Source organism: Propithecus coquereli, unplaced genomic scaffold (assembly GCF_000956105.1).
Source record: "Propithecus coquereli isolate 6110/MARCELLA unplaced genomic scaffold, Pcoq_1.0 Scaffold66, whole genome shotgun sequence".
NCBI classification, from domain to species: domain Eukaryota; kingdom Metazoa; phylum Chordata; class Mammalia; order Primates; family Indriidae; genus Propithecus; species Propithecus coquereli.
Window position 1 is genome coordinate 7,395,299 of NW_012152618.1, and position 18,782 is coordinate 7,414,080.

Below are 18,782 nucleotides of genomic sequence, written 5' to 3' on the forward strand. Positions count from 1 at the left end.
CCTTATCTAACCTAAAATCTGCTGTCACTGTTTAGTAAAAGTAGAACAGAGAAATAAAATTCTTTAAAATACAGAAAATGTATTTTCTGTTAAGATTTTGCAAAAAAAAACAAAAACAAAAAACCAGAAAAATAAAACAACTCATATACTTTGTACTCTAGTGTTTTTGGCCAGTATGTCTGACATTATGAAGATTCAGTTCAGGGAATGAGTTTTAATATTACTAATAAAGAAATATTCAATTTAACTAAATACCTGACAGGATTCCTCATGAATATTTTTAGAAAAGATTAACAGATTTAAAAATCTTAAAGAACAAGAAAGAACAAAAGTACCTAAAAATTATACCTATATACAGGCAGAACGAACTCTGGGCTGCAGTATAGGTAAGGCAAGAGTGAATGTAGCACCCTGAGACATAAAATATTGTTAATTACAATCTTACATATGTATATATAAAATAAAACATTTTGTATTGGTTGTGTGACCTAGATTATAACATACAAATCTTAGCATTAACCCAAAACTTCCTGAATGGCTGACATAGCCCATTAGTGAGGTAACACAGGTAGTATGTGAGACTCATTCATTTTTCAAAGATGTTTTCAGCTTTTGACTTCGATGTTATCACTTTCAAGGCACAAATCCAAGTGCTCATTAATTTGAGATTCCAAAACTTCATTCTGACAAACCGGGCAATTAACCATTTTGCTCTGACTGCATGAACTATTGGAATTCTGAGTTGTGGTTACAGGACGTGAACTACACTTTGGATCGTTACCATCACTTTGTATTTGCTCTTTCTTGATAAAAAAATTGTCAAAAACAGTCTTGTCTTCTAGCCTGGGTCGTTTACTTGGGAATTTATCTTCAGACCCACTCGCCTCCTGGGATGCAGTCACAGATGTTGATTCCACTGTTTTTAAAGAATTTCTTAGGGATATCTTAGAAGATGTGACCCTTCTTTGAGAACTGGAAGAAACTGAATTTTTAGTGATGTCACCAACTGCTAAGCTTGTCGTTGGAGAAGATCCATTCACACTTCTGAAAGCCTTTTGGTTGGCAGCTGATACTCTAGGAAAATAGCTGCTTAAAACATTTTGCTTACTGGTATTAAGAATGGGGGAGACTAGATGAGAGGTTTTTTTACTTGAACCATTCTGTTCAAATTTCACCTCAGTTTTAGAATTAGGTCTTAGAGCGTTTGCTGAATGGTCTTGACTTAAAAGATCTTGGGTTTTATTAATGGCCTGTGAGCCGATCAATTTCCCAGAGGACGGTAAATTGCTTGTTTCTCCTAGAATGTATCCTTTCCCACTAAAAGGGATTAACAGCTGTGCCTCACCTCTGTTAGGTTTATCTGCAAAAGAAGCAAATAAGATTTTTCCTTAAAATAAATACAGTAACAAAAATCAAATTAATGGATAATTTTCTCAAAATTAGGAAATAATATTTTATTCTAACTCAGATCCATGCAATAATTACCTATTATTGGGAGAAGTACAATCTTCACAAGTGAGAACTCTGGTATTGACAGAACATAAAGAATTAAAAAATTCTCTCATATCGAGATAAAGAATCCTGTCATGCCAAAGATCAGTAACAAAGTGACATTTACCTTGAAAATTTCTTAGTTTCCTTTATGTGTAATTCTAGAAGGGAAAAATCTGCCTCATTTTTATCGTTCCTCCTACTCACAACAATGAGGATACAGTCTCTCTACATAAATTCTTCTGTAGCTCCTTGACTTACTGAACATTTCAGATTTGGGAACTATATCCTATGTTCCTGGGTCCTGCCACATCAAATCAACAACTTTCCAAGGGAAGAAGCATCAACTTCAGGAGCCTGGCTACCACCTAAAAGGTAGTAACTGAACTTCCTAGCAAAGGGATAAATCTTGAAGATGAAATGCTGGCAAATATATGTCCTATCCTTTTCCCATTCTTCTCCCAATGAAAGTACACTCATCAATAGAAGTCACTTAGATAGAATCCCACTGATAGGAAGGGGTGTACTTAGGACTTACATTGTGGGCATTGTTACTTGATATATTGTTTTTACTTTGACAAACTTTTTGCCTTCTGTTTCCTAATAACTCAGTGAGTCAAGATAGGGAAAAGCACTTTACCTCAAATATTATCAGTGGAAACTATTCCTACTTTTACTCACTTCTATATAGAGCAAAGTATATTTTCCTTTCATTTCATGGAAAATGGGATTTTTTTCCTCAAGTCTACAATTGAAAAGTTCTACACTAGAAACAACCCTTAAGCTTATGTTAATACCAATTCTCTAAAGGATAGTATTGTCTGGACATTGTAGCTACGGTCATGGAAAGGTTAAAAGAATATACATGAAGGTACCTTTATTCTCTACTGCTGACACTGGGTGCTTTCCTGGTTTTGTCTTTCTTTTGCCTTTTTTTGAGTAGTTCTCTGGTTCCTTGATTTTTATATACGTGCCTCCACAGGTTTTCTGGTGCTCAGCCCACCAGTAGTCATTAGCAGAGGGTGCCCTGTTAGTAGCGCGTTTGACGTAGCCATAATACGGTTGTTTGTGCTGACACGGCCCATTGCAGCGCCACCAATGTCGCCGATACTCATCCACCTCATCATGAAAAGTATGGTATACCTAGGTTGACAGAGAATTTTTAGCCTTCATTAATTAATTTTAAGTAGCCTTTAAAAAAAATTCTTGAAACTTTCCCAGAACTTTCTGAAAAGTTCTATTTTAAGAAAGACAGCAACTATATTTAGTTTCTGTTCAAAAGTTCATTTTAATGGGAAATAGGAGTTAATTTAATACTTCCTAAACCAGGGGTCCCCAATCTAGGGTGAGCTGTATAATTTTTTCATTATCTATTACAATGTAATAATAACAGAAATAAAGTGCACAATAAATGTAATGCACTTGAATCATCCCGAAACCATCCCCCTTCTCCCCAGTCTGTGGAAAAATTATCTACCAAGAAAACGGTCCCACGTTCCCTGGTGCCAAAAAGGTTGGGGACCACTGTCCTAAACTGTGTAAAGACAGAGGCATATGAAATTAGAAGGCTAAAAAAATTTTTAAAAAACAAAACTTAAAAAGTCCTCTATGAATGCTGTAAGTTTCAAAAACCAAATTTTATAAAGATCAAAAATTAGGACAAAGATTTTATGTAACACCATAATAAGAATCATTCCCACTGCTAAATTAAAATTTCCCCTGTAAGTACCAATATCAAAGGGTTCTGAAGGATTAAACTGCAACACAAGCATCTTACCCAGGGAAGCCTCTAAGCTCGCTCTCTGCATTCTCGAAGCTCTTTGTTCCTGCCTCTGTATGTAATAAGCCTTATCGCCTAACATTTTATATGTTTTTAAGTGTGTTTCTCATACCAGAATGAGAAGTTCTCCAGGATTCAAATGTTTTCATTTTTGTGTACCTAGTGGCTAATACAGTGCATGGCACAGGGAAGGTGTTCAGTAAGTGTTTGCGGATTGAGTGGACGAAAGCATCGTTCATTGCACCAGATAAAATTCTCTGTAAACATACTTTTCAATCCTTAAGCAGGATGCTTTTATTTTTTCCCCCACGCTCTCGATAAACCTAAGAACCTAAGCAAAAAATAGACAAGGGGAAAGTTCTGACTGAAAAGATGGTTGGCTCTCCCAGCACAGTGGCGCTGGGGACTGCAGAGCACCACGGAAAAGTTGCTACTTCTCAATGACTACACTCACTTTTTCCTGTTGCCTTCTTGGTGGACATCATCTCTTGTATCAGAATAAGGAGCATCTGTACATCTGTATATGAGACTTTTTTTTTTACCAAAGGCATTTAACTTTCTAATAAATTCCCCTTGTGGGAAAGAATGCTAATGGTTTTATACCATCTCTCCATCATAAGCAACAAATTTCTATAACTTGGCAAGCATGCAAATAATGCACATTATTATATTAGATACAGAAGGGACTGACAGACGTAGGTTCTGGGGCAAAGAGATATATGAAACCCTGCCCTCTCTATCATGTTCAGAACTCTTCACTTAATTCATCAGCATAGCTAACCTCCCTTTGAGGTTAGCTGGTAACTGGTAACTGGTGTTAGCTGGTAACACCTGGTAACTGACCTGGACTGAAAAATAATAATTCATTAACAAAAAAGATAGAGAATTGGATCTGTTTTGTGCCTAATTCCTGTAATTCCTCAGCCTGGGAATGTGGCTTTTAACAATGTAGTCACTAAAATAAAATTGCTCTACCATGTGAAAGTAGCTACCCTGTGGAGTTCGTTATAGCAGGATGTAACCTATAAAAGCAAGGGATGTTCACTCTATAAAACCTCTCCTAAATAAAAACACACAGATATCCAAGATAAAAGAATAGATCCTCTTCCAACAGAACAACGGGAAGTATACCAGGGTTCTGCTTAAAGTGTAAGTTCTAGTGAAGAAACTAAATGTACTTTATGCTAGCAACTCCGTAATTCTCTTGCTTAGTAATTCTCTGGATTTTATGTCTGATTTTCAAAAAAATGCTAAACCAGGCACAGTGGCACACGCCTGTAATCTCAGCTATTCCAAAGGCTGAAGTGGGAAGATCGCTTGAGCCCAGGAGCTCGCGTCCAGCCTGGGCAACATGGTGAGACCACATCTCTAAAAAAATAATAATAAAATAAAATGCTAGCCACTCTCCTGATGTTGAAGTAACTCTATATCCAATAATTAAATGACATCTTTAGAAAAGTAAAACTGATAGTCAGAAAAGAATAATACATGCAGGGTGAGCCTTTTTTCATTTTCCATCACACTGGCCTTTACTGACTTTTGAAAGAAGGAAACAAACATACCAAAGAATTTAATCTATGTAGGAATTAATATTCTATTCAGTTCAATTCAATCCAGTATTTGTTAAGACCATGTAAGGACACTACATTATACATCTTATGTAGATGTATATAAAGATGAGTAAGAGCCATCTTGTGTTCAAAGGTATGAAAGTAGAATACAAAATTATAAAGGCTTAAATATCTGCTTAGAGGATTCAAAGGAGGGAGAAGTCATATCCCACTGGAGAGATGGAGAGCATTCTGATATAGAACAGAGGAAGCGGCACACTTTAGGGAAGGGAAACAGGGAAAAGCAGGGAGGTAAAAGTTCAGTTAAAGAGAAACAGGCCACGAGCAGGGGAGTCGGAGGTAAGAAAAAAGGAACAATAAGGTTATTTGATAAAATGAATACAACAATGATAAAAACAACTAATATTTAATTAGTGCTCAAACTGCTAAAATGTTTCGCATGTGCTTTCTCCTTCAATCCTTCCTCTTCACAAGGATCAAACAGACAGGTATTGTTATTACGCCCACTTGCATGGGAGTAAAATGAGGTGTAGAAAAGTTAAGTACATCACAAGGTTAATCAGTGGAGCCAGGATTTGAATCTGTCACCTCACACTTATGAAACCCCAGGCTTTGCCACCTCCTACAATATACTATGCAGAGATATGAATCAAAGACAACTTCTGATGAGGGCATGACATCTGAAATGGTAGCAGGACATAGGATGGAGGAGACTGTAATAAGGAAACAAAGTTAAGAGATCACTGTAGGAGTCCAGAAGAGAGGTACAGCACGCCTGAATTAACTATGCACAAATGTTGACCTAGAAGAGGTCAGAGGCCTCGGGGACATCACTGGCTCTGCCATCATGACTATGTGCTCCTAGACATGCCAATTAACTTCTGTAGGCCTCTTGTTTGCTGCTGGAAGTCCTCAAAGATAATACTTGTTTCCACCTAATTCTCTATTTTTAATTAAATCTCAGGAGTTACTGATTAAATAACTACTAAATATCATAAATGTGTGTGTCTTTATATACCGTGATATTGGCTCCAGTCAGGCGGTTGATGCGATGCATATGTTTAAGAAACTCTGGACCATGCCCTTCCCGGTCTTTGTCATTATTAGTGACAAACAAATAGGCATGTATCATTTCATGCAAGAGGGTCTGAAATAGAAAATAATCAAATTAATTTGTGATGGCATTTTTGAAAATAAAAATACATTCTGTTACTCTATTTGAGGTCTTTTTTGGATCACCAGCTTCTTTCAGAAACTCAGGGAAGTCGTGAACTATTTTTCTAGAAAAATTAATAGGCACACATTGATAGAACTTTGCACACAGGCTGAGCATCCCAAATCCAGAAATCCAAAATCCGAAACTTTCTGAATGCCAATGTGACACCCAAAGGAAATGCTCACTGGAGCATTTCAGATTTGGGATGCTCCACCAGTAAGTATAATGCAAATATTCCAAAATCTGAAAAAATCCAAAATCCAAAACACTTCTGGTTGTAAGCATTTCGGATAAGCAATAATCAACCTATATAATATCTGAAACTCTGTAGATCCCAGGTTAAGAACTCCTTGTTCTAGGAAGCCTTTTAAACTATGAATCAAAATCCAGAAGAAAAGATCAATAAATTCAACTTCATAAAAACTGTAAAATTCTGATGGGGGAAAAAACACCATAAATGAAAAGACAAAGGCTGGGCGCAGTGGCTCACGCCTGTAATCCTAGCACTCTGGGAGGCCGAGGCGGGCGGATTGTTTGAGCTCAGGAGTTCGAAACCAGCCTGAGCAAGAGCGAGACCCCGTCTCTACCAAAAATAGAAAGAAATTAATCGGACAACTGAAAATATATAGAAAAAATTAGCCGGGCATGGTGGCGCATGCCTGTAGTCCCAGCTACTCGGGAGGCTGAGGCAGGAGGATTGCTTGAGCCCAGGAGTTTGAGGTTGCTGTGAGCTAGGATGATGCCATGGCACTCTAGCCCGGGCAACACAGTGAGACTCTGTCTAAAAAAAAAAAGAAAAGACAAAGTCAGAAAAATATATGTGGAATTCATATCACTGACTGTTAATTCCTATTATATAAAGAGCTCCTAATGTCAACAGGGAAATGACAAACAGCCCAATTTTAAAGTGGGCAAAGGTCATGGAGTTCACAGAAAAAGAAGTATAACCTGTAAGCATATGAAAAAAATGCTCAACCTCATTTATAAAAAGAGAAATGCAAATTAATACTACACTAAAATATCATTTTTTGCTTACAAGGTTGGTAAAACTTCTAAAGTTTGACACTGTTAGTAAAGGAATAACAAACATTCCCATATATTCCTGGTGGGAGTGCAGAATGGTACAATCCCCATGGTGGAGAATTTGGTAGCATCTAACAAAATTACAAATCCAATTTGTCCTTTGAGCCAGCAATACCGAGACTAGCATGGGCCAGGTGCAGTGGCTCACGCCTGCAATCCCAGCACTTTAGGAGGCCAAGGCAGAAGGATTACTTGACACCAGGAGTTATAGACCAGCTCGGGCAACATAGCAAGACCCCATCTCCACAAATAAATAAATAGCCAGGTGTGGTGGTGCTCGCCTGTAGTCCAGGAGTTCAAGGTTACAGTGAGCTATGATCATGCCACTGTACTCCAGCCTGCACAACAGAACAAGACTCTTGTCTCAAAGAAGGAAAAAAAAAAAGAGTTGCTTTCACCCATTAGACAAAAAAAAAGAAAAAAATGCAGGAAAAACTGCAAATGAATGATTTTGAAGTACTATCTTGGATAGATTAAAAAAACAGAGTAAAATTATTTTTAAGAAAAGATTAGCATCAACGGTCATATGTACAAGGTGTATTCACTGTGGCACTGTTTACAATGGCAAAAGATTAGAAGTAACTCAAGCATTCAGGAATAGGAGCCTGGATGAATGTACTATAGTATATCTACAAAACGGAATTCTATGCCGCCATGCAAAAGAATGAAAAAGATCTCTGTGGATAGTTTGGAGAAAGCTACAGAGTATATTGTTTTAATGACAAAGTATAGAAGAGTGCATACAGTATTTTGTGTAAGAAGTATGTTGTGTGGTGAGGGTGGATAAAAGTAGATACAAATATTTGCAAAACAGACAATGAAAGAATAAATAAACTATTAACAGTTTCTAAAGGTGGGGAAGTTCAGGACAGAGAGGGAAAGGCACAGAACAAGATTCCTTTGTATACAGCTTTCTATGGTTTTGGGGTTTTGAATCAATCATGTAAAATTTTAAAGCAAACAAACAATAAAACCTATTGGTCATTTCCACACCAAGGATGGAGAAGTTTATGTGCAAAATTAACAAAAGAATTCAGGGTTGCTGGGATTTTTTGTTCTAAAAAATATGAATACATTTTTTAAGGAAAATCATAAAGATCTTCAAAAGTATACCTTTTTCATAATCATCTATAATTTTAAAAAGTAATTTCCATTGGAAGAACTAGACTGGCATTAATGAATTTTAGTCTTATAAAATTGTAAACAGAAAAATGGGAGAATCAAACATTTTAACCTGGTCATTATGAGAATGTCCCTTTTTAAATTATCAATGGAACCTCTTAAAAGGAACTTTTTCAAGTAAATGCCACTTGGTAAAGAAAACTCAAACTCAAAAAAGACTATTCTACATTTCCAAAGTTTCCCAACATTCTAAAATACAGTAATGATAAATAGCTATTCTGACAAAGGAGAAACAAATTTAGGCTCCTGATTTTTGGTTCAATTTAATTAAACATTAAACACATCTTGAAAATGGTATGTGGCACCATACTGAACATTTACTTCTATTTTTATATCTCTACCATTTTCCACATTTAGGCTTGATTCAAAGGATCTATATAGCATGGACTTAACACACCTGTTCCCCATTACTGTTCTAGCTGGTCAAAAACAACTCCTTCTATGGGCCGGGCGCGGTGGCTCACGCCTGTAATCCTAGCACTCTGGGAGGCCAAGGCGGGTGGATCTTTTGAGCTCAGGAGTTCGAGACCAGCCTGAGCAAGAGCGAGACCCCGTCTCTACTAAAAATAGAAAGAAATTACTTGGACAACTAAAAATCTATATAGAAAAAATTAGCCGGGCATGGTGGCGCATGCCTGTAGTCCCAGCTACTCGGGAGGCTGAGGCAGGAGGATCGCTTGAGCCCAGGAGTTTGAGGTTGCTGTGAGCTAGGCTGATGCCACGGCACTCTAGCCCAGGCAACAGAGTGAGACTCTGTCTCAAAAAAAAAAAAAAAAACAACTACTTCTAGTCCTAAATATGCCACACATTTTCTGACCTCACTTTTGTTCACATTATTCCCATTCCTTCTGCCAAGAGTAGCTCTACTGTCTCTACTTGTCAAGAGTCCATTCTGTCCTTTAAGGCTCACCTCTCTACGTTTTAATTATCAGTATTAACAGTTACAAAGTAGTAGCGATGAGGCTGAGGGGTAAGGAGCTTAGAGTCAGGAAAGTAGAGCCCAAAGCCCTAAGCCCAGGGTCATACACATGCCACCTGGGACAAGTTACAACTTGTTCCTCCTCCCTAAAATGGGATATCCTAATTTGCAGGGCTGTGGTAAAGCACAATTAATGTAGTCCAAAGTCTGGCACACACTAGGTGCTCAATAAAGAGTGAGCAGGAGTGGTGATGGTGGCAGTAATAAAATCCATATTTATAAAGCTTTTCTTGACCTCCTCAACCAGATAAAGTCTTTTCCTTTTCCTTATGATTCAGTTAACTACACTCATGCGTTGCTTAACAACAGGCATATGTTCTTAGAAATGCATCGTTAGGTGATTTCATCTTTAGCAAACATCAACAGTGTACTTATACAAACCTAGATGGCATAATAGCCTGTTACACACCTAGGCTACCTGGCCTATTGCTCTTAGGCCACAAACCTGTACAGGATGTCACTGTACTGGATACTGCAGACAACTGTAATACATGGTAAGTATTTGTACATCTAAACATATAGAAAAGGTACAGTAAAAATACAGTATTATAATCTTATGGGACCATTCTTGTATATGAGGTCCATTGTTGACCAGAACATCATTCTGTGATATGACTGTACTTTAAATACAGACCAGAGGAAATACTCACTTGATACCATTACCACACATTTCCCATTCTTCTTCCACTGACTTAAAAAAAATTTGTTCATGTTTTTTATCACTTATGTGATACATATTCATTAAGCAACTACCATTCCAATTAGGGTTCCTTATAAGGCTCATTTTGTTAACCATGTTCAATTTTTTTTATGTACACTATTTTTTTCTGCTTACTCATCAAGTTTCTAAGAGGGTTGTGTTAACTTCTGCAACTATGAATGTAGATTATTTCTTTTTGCTTTTGCTCATTTATGCCTTATAAAATTTAAAGCTATATTATTACTTTTAGGGTCATTATGTATTGTTTAATAGATTTTATTGTTATAAAATGTCCTACTTTTCTTCTAGTAAAACTTCTTCCCTTGAAGTCTTTAGACTGATACTAATACTGGTTGAGCATCTCTAATCTGAAAATCCAAAATCTGAAATGCTCCAAAATCCAAAACTTTTTTAATACCTACATTACACTCAAAGATCATGTTCCAAAGAAATGCTCACTAAAGCATTTAGGATTTTGGATATTTGGATTAGGGATGTTAAACCAGTAAGTATAATGCAAATATTCCAAAAGCCAAAAAAATCCCAAACCCAAAACACTTCTGGTTCTAAGCACTTCGGATAAGGGATACCCAACCTGTATAGCCACAACAGCTTTCTGTTGTTAAGTGTTTAGACGATACATTTTTTTCCATCCTTTTAAATTTAAATTATGTGTCTTTACTGTAAGCATGTCTCTTTTAATCTAGTATGTCATTCCATGTCTTTAATGGAGTATTTAGTCCACTTACATTTAATTACTGATATTGTATTTATGCCTTTCTCTTTATGTCTGTCCTCTGGCCTTTGTTCTTTCTTTTTCAATTATCAAGTATTTTTATTGCACCATTTTACATTTAGTAGCAATTTTTTTTTAAATTGTGGTAAAAAACACATTAACATAAAATTTACCACCTTAACTATTTTTCTGTGTATAGTTCAGTAGTGTCAAATATTAATATATTCACCATCATTGTAAAACTCATTACCTTTATCCTTAAAAACAGCATCCCTCATACTTTCAAGCATGTTTTAACATATTTCCCACCCCATGTAGAGAATCTCTACCAACCCATGCTCTTTTGTGATTTTTCAAGTGATATAATTGAGGCAGGACAAGCCACCCTGGGTGTATTTTGGGGAATTACAGGCATCTACTAAATCCAATTTAAGGTAAACTGGGAGTTCCCACTTCTCTCTATTTTGCCAGCAGGAATGACCAGCTTTAGATAATGAAGTACGCCCTCAGGCTGGTTTGTGCTGCCAGCTCAGCTAGGTATCCTGGGAGGACAGCAGTGTGGCAGTAGAACAGAGGAGAATCTAAATTTGTGTGTCTCAACAGGAAGACTCAAATCCTAAGTTTTTCTCTGCTTCTAAATACGTAACTTAAGCCAGTTACTTAACCTCTTTGAATCTCAATTTCCTCATTCATAAAAATGAAAATAGGCCAGTGCAGTGACTCATGCCTATAATCCTAGCACTTTGGGAGGCCGAGGTGGGAGCCTCACTTGAGGCCAGGAGTTCAAGACCAGACTAAGCAACACAGCGAGACCCTGTCTCTACAAAAATAGAAAATAGCTGGGCATGATGGCATGTGCCTGTAGTTCCAGCTACTAGGGAGGCTGAGGCAGGAGGATCTGGGATGGGGAACCTGTGGCCTTTTAGGTCCTTAAGTATGGCCTTTTGACTGAATTCAAATTTTACAGAACAAATCCTTTTATTAAAAGGGGTGCAGCAGAGAAAGATGAAGCTTTTCATGCCTCCTTTGGTGCTTAAAAAAGAACAATCTTGAAATCCGCAGGCTGCAGTTTTCCCATCCCTGGCAGGTAGCTGAGGTTGCAATGAGCTATGCTGTTGCCATGATACTCTACCCATAGAATGACACCCTGTCTCAAAAAAATGAAAATAACAGCACACATTGAACATAAACATGGCTATTGTAAAGATCGAAAGAGAGAACAGACCTGTAACTATGAAGCACTATCAAAACACAGCGTCTTCATTACTATTTGCCCCACAATTCAAGTTTCCACTGAAGGCAAAGTGATTTTTATTTTTAAACACATAGGCTAATTCACAGCAGTCAAAATCAATGATAAGCATTAGCAAACTACTGAGCTAAGAAGCAGGTTTATGCAAAGAATACCTCTACAAGATCCTTTCTTGGTCTCAACTTTAAAAGGGGTTCACTGAGACGGATGGAACACATTCCACCTCTCCCTTCATAGATGCATATCCCAGCACACCTGGAAAACAACCACCACAAAAGTGTGTTACATTTACCAAATATACACAAAAGGGAAACAGGGATGGAAGAGTAAATCCGTATACATTCGTGGGCAGTTTATGATAAGAGAGCTTCACTGGCAGATTGCTTTCTTCAAAGTATACCCTGTTGGTTAGCAGATATTTGCATTTCACCCAATTAGTGAACAGTAGTGGCTTCCCTTACCCTCGCCAGGCTGCAACAGCTCCAAGAAGACAATCCCATTCTGCTACTCCCAGTCTCCGCCCCACAAGCTATAATCAGCTTGGGATAGTTAACAAGCTGATCTCCAGTAGCACATCTCCAAAATTATAATGGAAGCCTATATAAAGGAGATTTGTACTTTAAACACAACTCTATATCATACCTTAATCAGTTTCACTGTAGGTTGTTTTATATCAGTTAAAAAACAAGCATGCTGGCATATAACTTCATTTTAAACTTGTTAACTCTGCCGTGCGCGGAAGTGGATTATCAGTTCACATGGGATTTCCCAAACTTAGTGTATAGAAAAGAGATCCTTTTAGAGACATCACTGAGGATCCTTTCCCCATTCCAACACACAAGCTCACTACTAAGTAGTCGTTTCCTAACCAGAATAGCACAACACATATTCCGTGGAGGTTTCTCCGCAGCCTCAGCACTCTTTCTTAGGGGCAGATTTGGTTGCTTGGTCCTGGAGCAAGACCATAAAACAAATCAGAAACTTGTTACTTTCAAGTGAGGCGAGGTTCAAAGAAAATCCTTTTTTTTCATTAAACTCCTTTCCAGTCCAACCGTAGCGGTGTAAGCCACACACCTTTCTTAGCTGTTTGAGCGGGAGAGAAACAGGGTAAGGAAGGGAGAAACACGCCAAGAGAGGAGCTGCCAGATCCAAAACCAGACCCTGTCATTTAACGGCCTCCCACTCCCCCCGGAGATCGTTAGTCGGGAAAGAAGAGAAACCCGGAGGCTGCGGAAGAGCTGCCTCCTTCCCCAGAGGGTCGAACTCACAGGGTCATGCGGCTGCTCCACTTCACCTCGACGGCCTCCAGCTGGCCCCAGAAGAACCGGTCGTTAAACTGCAGAAACAGGGCCTGCAAATCCGGGGTGGGGTCCACCAACTCCCAGGACGCATCCACCAGTGACAGGGGCTCCTGGGCCCCATCGCGCTCCGCGACTTGCAAATTCCACTCCTCCTGAAGCCGCAGTGCCAAAACCAGGTCCTCATCCATCGCTGCTAGGATCTCAGGCGGGGTCCGTCGGCGTTAGGCTGGCTCCGGGTCAGGCCGCAATCCCACGCAGCGAAGGCGCTGAGTGCCGGGTAGAACTCCTAGGAGATACCGGTTCCGCGCTGCTCTCGGGTCGGCCCGCCAATCTCGCGAGAGCTGAGGAAAACTGGTTTGAGAATGAAAACGAGAACTGAGGTTAACCTAAACGCCGAAGCCAAGATTCTGGGACTTAAGAAAAGCAAGTGTTGATGACGCCTCCTGGAGGGCGTAGAACCAGGGTTCCCGAGATCGGGCCGAGGAAGCTTCCGGGAAGCTAGTTATAGCCTTCACCCCTTGCCGGTAACTTCAAACCCCGGTTACACGCCCAGCCCATGCGCAGTAGCTACACCTCCCTGGCTCGCCCGTCACTCACTTCCGCAGTCTCTCCCCCGGCGCTTGCGCCCTGAGCCCCCGATCTTCTTGCGCAGGCGCACTGTCTCGCTCGCCTCCTTGCGCAGGCGCAGTGTCTCAAGTTCAGAACCGGGCGCAGGCGTACTAGTCTCGCTCCAATCCTACTTCCTCAGCCCAGGAGCTCAGCGGGGCTTGGGTGGGTCTCCACAGCGGCGGTGATAGTGACAGTGACTGCGTGAGACCCGGACGGAAATGGTGATGGCGATGTCAGACAGTGGGGCGAGCCGCCTGCGGCGGCAACTGGAGTCGGGCGGCTTTGAGGCGCGGCTGTACGTGAAGCAGCTCTCGCAGCAGTCGGACGGGGACCGGGACCTGCAGGAGCACCGGCAGCGCATCCAGGCGCTGGCGGAGGAGACGGCGCAGAACCTGAAGCGCAACGTCTACCAGAACTACCGGCAGTTCATAGAGACGGCCCGCGAGATCTCCTACCTGGAGAGCGAGATGTACCAGCTCAGTCATCTGCTGACCGAGCAGAAGAGCAGCCTGGAGAGCATCCCGCTTACCCTGCTGCCCGCCGCCGCCGCCGCCGCCGCCGCCGGGGCCGCTGCCGCCTCTGGAGGGGAGGAGGGAGGTGGCAGTGCCGGGGGCCGAGACCACCTCCGAGGCCAGACTGGCTTTTTTCCCACCCCTGGGGGCGCCTCCCGCGACAGTTCCGGTCCGGGCGAGGAAGGCAAGCAGCGCACTCTCACCACCCTGCTTGAGAAGGTGGAAGGCTGCAGGCACCTGCTGGAGACGCCGGGACAATACCTGGTGTACAACGGGGACCTGGTGGAATACGAGGCGGACCACATGGCCCAACTGCAGCGGGTGCACGGCTTTCTCATGAACGACTGTTTGTTAGTGGCCACCTGGCTGCCGCAGAGGCGGGGGATGTATCGCTACAACGCTCTCTATCCCCTAGATGATTTGGCCGTAGTCAATGTCAAGGACAACCCACCCATGAAGGACATGTTCAAACTGCTGATGTTCCCCGAGAGCCGAATTTTTCAGGCAGAAAATGCTAAAATCAAACGAGAGTGGCTGGAAGTGCTATACAAAACCAAGAGAGCCCTCAGTGAAAAAAGACGAAGGGAGCAGGAAGAGGCAGCTGCCCCTCGAGGGCCACCCCAAGTGACTTCCAAGACCAGTAACCCGTTTGAGGATGAAGAAGAAGAAGAACCAGCTGTTCCTGAGGTAGAGGAAGAGAAGGTGGACCTCTCCATGGAATGGATCCAAGAGTTACCTGAAGACCTGGATGTCTGTATTGCCCAGAGGGACTTTGAAGGGGCTGTTGACCTACTGGATAAATTGAACCATTACCTGGAAGATAAGCCCAGTCCACCTCCTGTGAAAGAGCTAAGGGCCAAAGTAGATGAGCGTGTTCGACAGCTCACTAAGGTGCTAGTGTTTGAACTCTCCCCAGATCGTTCCCTGAGAGGTGGTCCCAAGGCTACTCGCAGGGCAGTTTCTCAACTAATCCGGCTCGGCCAGTGCACAAAAGCTTGTGAATTGTTTTTGAGAAACAGAGCAGCAGCTGTGCATACTGCAATACGTCAGCTTCGCATTGAAGGTGCCACTTTACTCTATATTCATAAACTCTGCCATGTCTTCTTTACCAGCCTTCTTGAAACTGCAAGAGAATTTGAGATAGATTTTGCAGGCACTGACAGTGGCTGCTACTCCGCCTTTGTCGTCTGGGCAAGATCAGCCATGGGCATGTTCGTGGATGCTTTTAGCAAGCAGGTGTTTGACAGTAAGGAGAGCCTTTCTACAGCAGCCGAGTGCGTGAAAGTGGCTAAGGAGCATTGCCAGCAACTGGGCGATATCGGACTAGACCTCACCTTCATCATCCATGCCCTTCTGGTGAAAGACATCCAAGGGGCCTTGCACAGTTACAAAGAAATCATCATTGAAGCCACTAAACATCGCAACTCCGAAGAGATGTGGAGGAGGATGAACTTGATGACTCCCGAAGCCCTAGGTAAGCTCAAAGAAGAGATGAAAAGTTGTGGGGTAAGTAACTTTGAGCAATACACAGGGGATGACTGCTGGGTGAACCTAAGTTACACAGTGGTTGCTTTCACCAAACAGACCATGGGCTTCTTGGAAGAGGCACTGAAGCTGTATTTCCCAGAGCTGCACATGGTACTTTTGGAGAGCCTGGTGGAAATCATTTTGGTTGCTGTTCAGCATGTGGATTATAGTCTTCGATGTGAGCAGGATCCGGAGAAGAAGGCTTTTATCAGACAGAATGCATCCTTTCTATATGAAACAGTCCTCCCTGTGGTGGAGAAAAGGTTTGAAGAAGGTGTGGGGAAACCTGCAAAGCAACTCCAAGACCTGAGGAATGCATCTAGACTTATCCGTGTGAATCCCGAAAGTACAACGTCAGTGGTCTGATTGTTTCGTTTTGTTTATATGTGTACATATATATTGCTTATATATTATTTATATTTATATTAAGTTGCATTAGCATATTCTTTATAGACTCAAACACAGCTTAAAAATAAAAAGTGCCCTCTTAGAAATGCAAAATCAAAAAGACAAAAAATTTTAAGATTAAGCCCAAATAACAAAAATATTAGAATTATTAAAACCTATAGTATGCTATCCTTTTAAATTATGCTAATTCTCTACTGAATGTATGCTCACACTATAGTATTTCGGTTTTATCCTTTGAGTCAAAATACATTTTCTCACAGTATATATTATGTGACACAGTCATAATATCTATAAATACATAGTATAAGTATGTTGTGAAAAGTTTCCCAGTTCACTAAAATGTTAGGTTTCTTAAAGTGCCACATAAAACACCCTGCCTCATATACTTTCCCCCTCTTTAAAACTGTAATTGAACAATTTGGGGAAAAGAAAGGCGTTGGGAACATTGGTTTCAGGGTGCATTTTTGTCGAAAGAACTCTTTCTTGAAACTAGCTAGTGTATGGACTCAGATACTTCGATCGTTATGGAATACAAGAGGAAGCTTTCAGAAAAAATAATTCAAGTATTTTCAACATAATTTGAATGGCTAATTTTCAGTCGCTAATTAGCAGCTTCATAGTATTTGATTTGGGAGCATTTACTTGCAAATCTTAAGGACTGTGACAAATTTTTTTTCAACATATTCTAGAATTGTGTGAGTTTCCAGCTTGAACTTACGTTGTTGTCATATTTTAAAAAATGAAGATAATAATAAAAAACAGAATACAGTGAGGAACCTGGCTGCAGCTGCCAAGTTTTAGCTGCCCTCTCCCGGCCCACCACCCCTCCAGTGTAGGTTGTATAGTGGCTCAGCCTTCATCAAATGGAAAAAAGGTTTTCATTCAAGTAGTTATTTAGATTTCGGGGTCTGGGTGGATGGAAAATTAGAAAAAATCATATATACCCAGTGTTCTCAAGTAAGACTACTCTGAGGAGAGATTTGGTTTTTTTGTAACAAAGTGAAGAACAGAGGTGGGACAATGTGCCCAAAGCAGAGGGAAGACAGAACCTTCTCCGACTCCTAGAATGCTCTATGCTGCATTTTTCTTGTTTAATTTTTAAAAGTGAATATAATACTTATTTCAGATTGTTTAGTAAAGCAAAAATAACTAAAGAAATGTGAGCTTCCTAAGGTTTCTAAACTATTGCTTCTATTGTATATTTATTATATAACATTCCTCATACTTTGAGAGAAATTGTGCTTGCTAAGATACGTTTTTTTTTCCCCTAGCTTCTAGTTGTGATTCTTGTTCATAAGTGCCATTGTTGATGCCAATGATTTCAAAAGGTCATTTCTTTTACCTGAATGAAAATGGCGATAGTAAGACTGAAAATTATGTAAAACCTAAAGTAGATTCCAAATAGTGGCTCAGGGTTGTAAAACTCCTTGAATTACTCATGTGCCAAACCAGCCCTTTTGTTTTCTTTTTAGCTATGCATATTTAAAAGGTTGAAAATTATCAGTTACAGATTTCCTTAGACTAATTTTTTTCACTACATTTAGGATTTTCTAGATAACCGTAACTGGGTATCTCAGCTGAGCAAAGACAGTTATAATTTGTCTCTTTAAAGATTACTGGAAACTTGAATTTGATAAAATTTTGTGATTATTATGGTTATTTTGTGCCATTTACAGGTTCCAATATTATATTGTACACAACACGTATTGTGTAAATATATGATGCTGGATCCATGAAATGATACTTCTGAAATCAAAATTTCTCTTAAGGCATGAAGTTGTAAAAACTTAAATGTGTATACTCAGATATTTAAATGGTTGCTTCTTCATGGAACTGTCTGCTTTTTAAACTGCAAGTACAGAATTTTCTTTTGTTAAAATTTGTGTATTCCTTCACAGATGTAGCTGGAAGAAGTATGGTTTTGGTGAGTCAATTAGTGTCTTTAACCATCAGCGTTGTAATGTCTTTGTGCCTAGGCAGAACAATTATGTTGCATTCCTCAAAGTGGAGTGAGAGCTCTTCTAATTTTTTGGTTTCTGTTAGACTCCAAAATAAGTTCTAAAAATTGAATGCAGTTAGAGATTGTCCAGAAATATAGTACATACAGAAATATACCACTTAAGCATTGATTACCTTTCCTTGTTTGCTTCAACCATAACACTGTCACTGGAGCTTGGAATTGCAGACTTGATTGAATTAATTACTGTTGGGGAAAAGAGTCACTCTGTGAAATTAAATCTCTTTTGATTAAAGCCTTATTTCACTTAAGTGCTAAAAACTCACTTATTTTTATTTAAATACTACCTATAGTTTAATTATTGGCACTTGCATTTTACAACTTTGTATCTTACCTAGGATTGGGAATTTGGGACTTGACATGTAGTATAAAATCAGTATATGTACATTTTGCTTATTGATAATGCTGTGTTATGAGG

General features: G+C 40.0%; 2 protein-coding genes across 2 annotated transcripts; one reads left to right on the top strand and one right to left on the bottom strand.

Moving 5' to 3' along the window:
• Positions 1-605: 605 nt before the first annotated feature.
• SPRTN (SprT-like N-terminal domain) lies at positions 606-13,695 on the bottom strand. The gene is made up of 5 exons (XM_012660184.1): positions 13,259-13,695; positions 12,146-12,245; positions 5,861-5,989; positions 2,367-2,634; positions 606-1,360 (listed from the first exon to the last, which is right to left on the bottom strand). The coding sequence occupies exons 1-5, from the start codon at positions 13,477-13,479 to the stop codon at positions 606-608; spliced, it is 1,473 nt and encodes a 490-aa protein (XP_012515638.1). The 5' UTR covers positions 13,480-13,695.
• A 336-nt stretch (positions 13,696-14,031) lies between these two features.
• Positions 14,032-16,428, top strand: EXOC8 (exocyst complex component 8). The gene has a single exon (XM_012660187.1). The coding sequence runs from the start codon at positions 14,119-14,121 to the stop codon at positions 16,303-16,305; it is 2,187 nt and encodes a 728-aa protein (XP_012515641.1). The 5' UTR covers positions 14,032-14,118; the 3' UTR covers positions 16,306-16,428.
• The last annotated feature ends 2,354 nt before the right edge of the window (positions 16,429-18,782 follow it).

Excerpts from the sequence above, each read along its gene's own strand:
- SPRTN (XM_012660184.1), bottom strand. The coding sequence starts at position 13,479 with ATGGATGAGGACCTGGTTTTGGCACTGCGGCTTCAGGAGGAGTGGAAT. Across the intron at positions 12,246-13,258 it reads TGGAGCAGCCGCATGACCCT|GTGTGCTGGGATATGCATCT; the intron begins GTGAGTTCGACC and ends GTTGTTTTCCAG. Across the intron at positions 5,990-12,145 it reads CAAGAAAGGATCTTGTAGAG|ACCCTCTTGCATGAAATGAT; the intron begins GTATTCTTTGCA and ends TTTCTATTTCAG.
- EXOC8 (XM_012660187.1), top strand. The coding sequence starts at position 14,119 with ATGGTGATGGCGATGTCAGACAGTGGGGCGAGCCGCCTGCGGCGGCAA.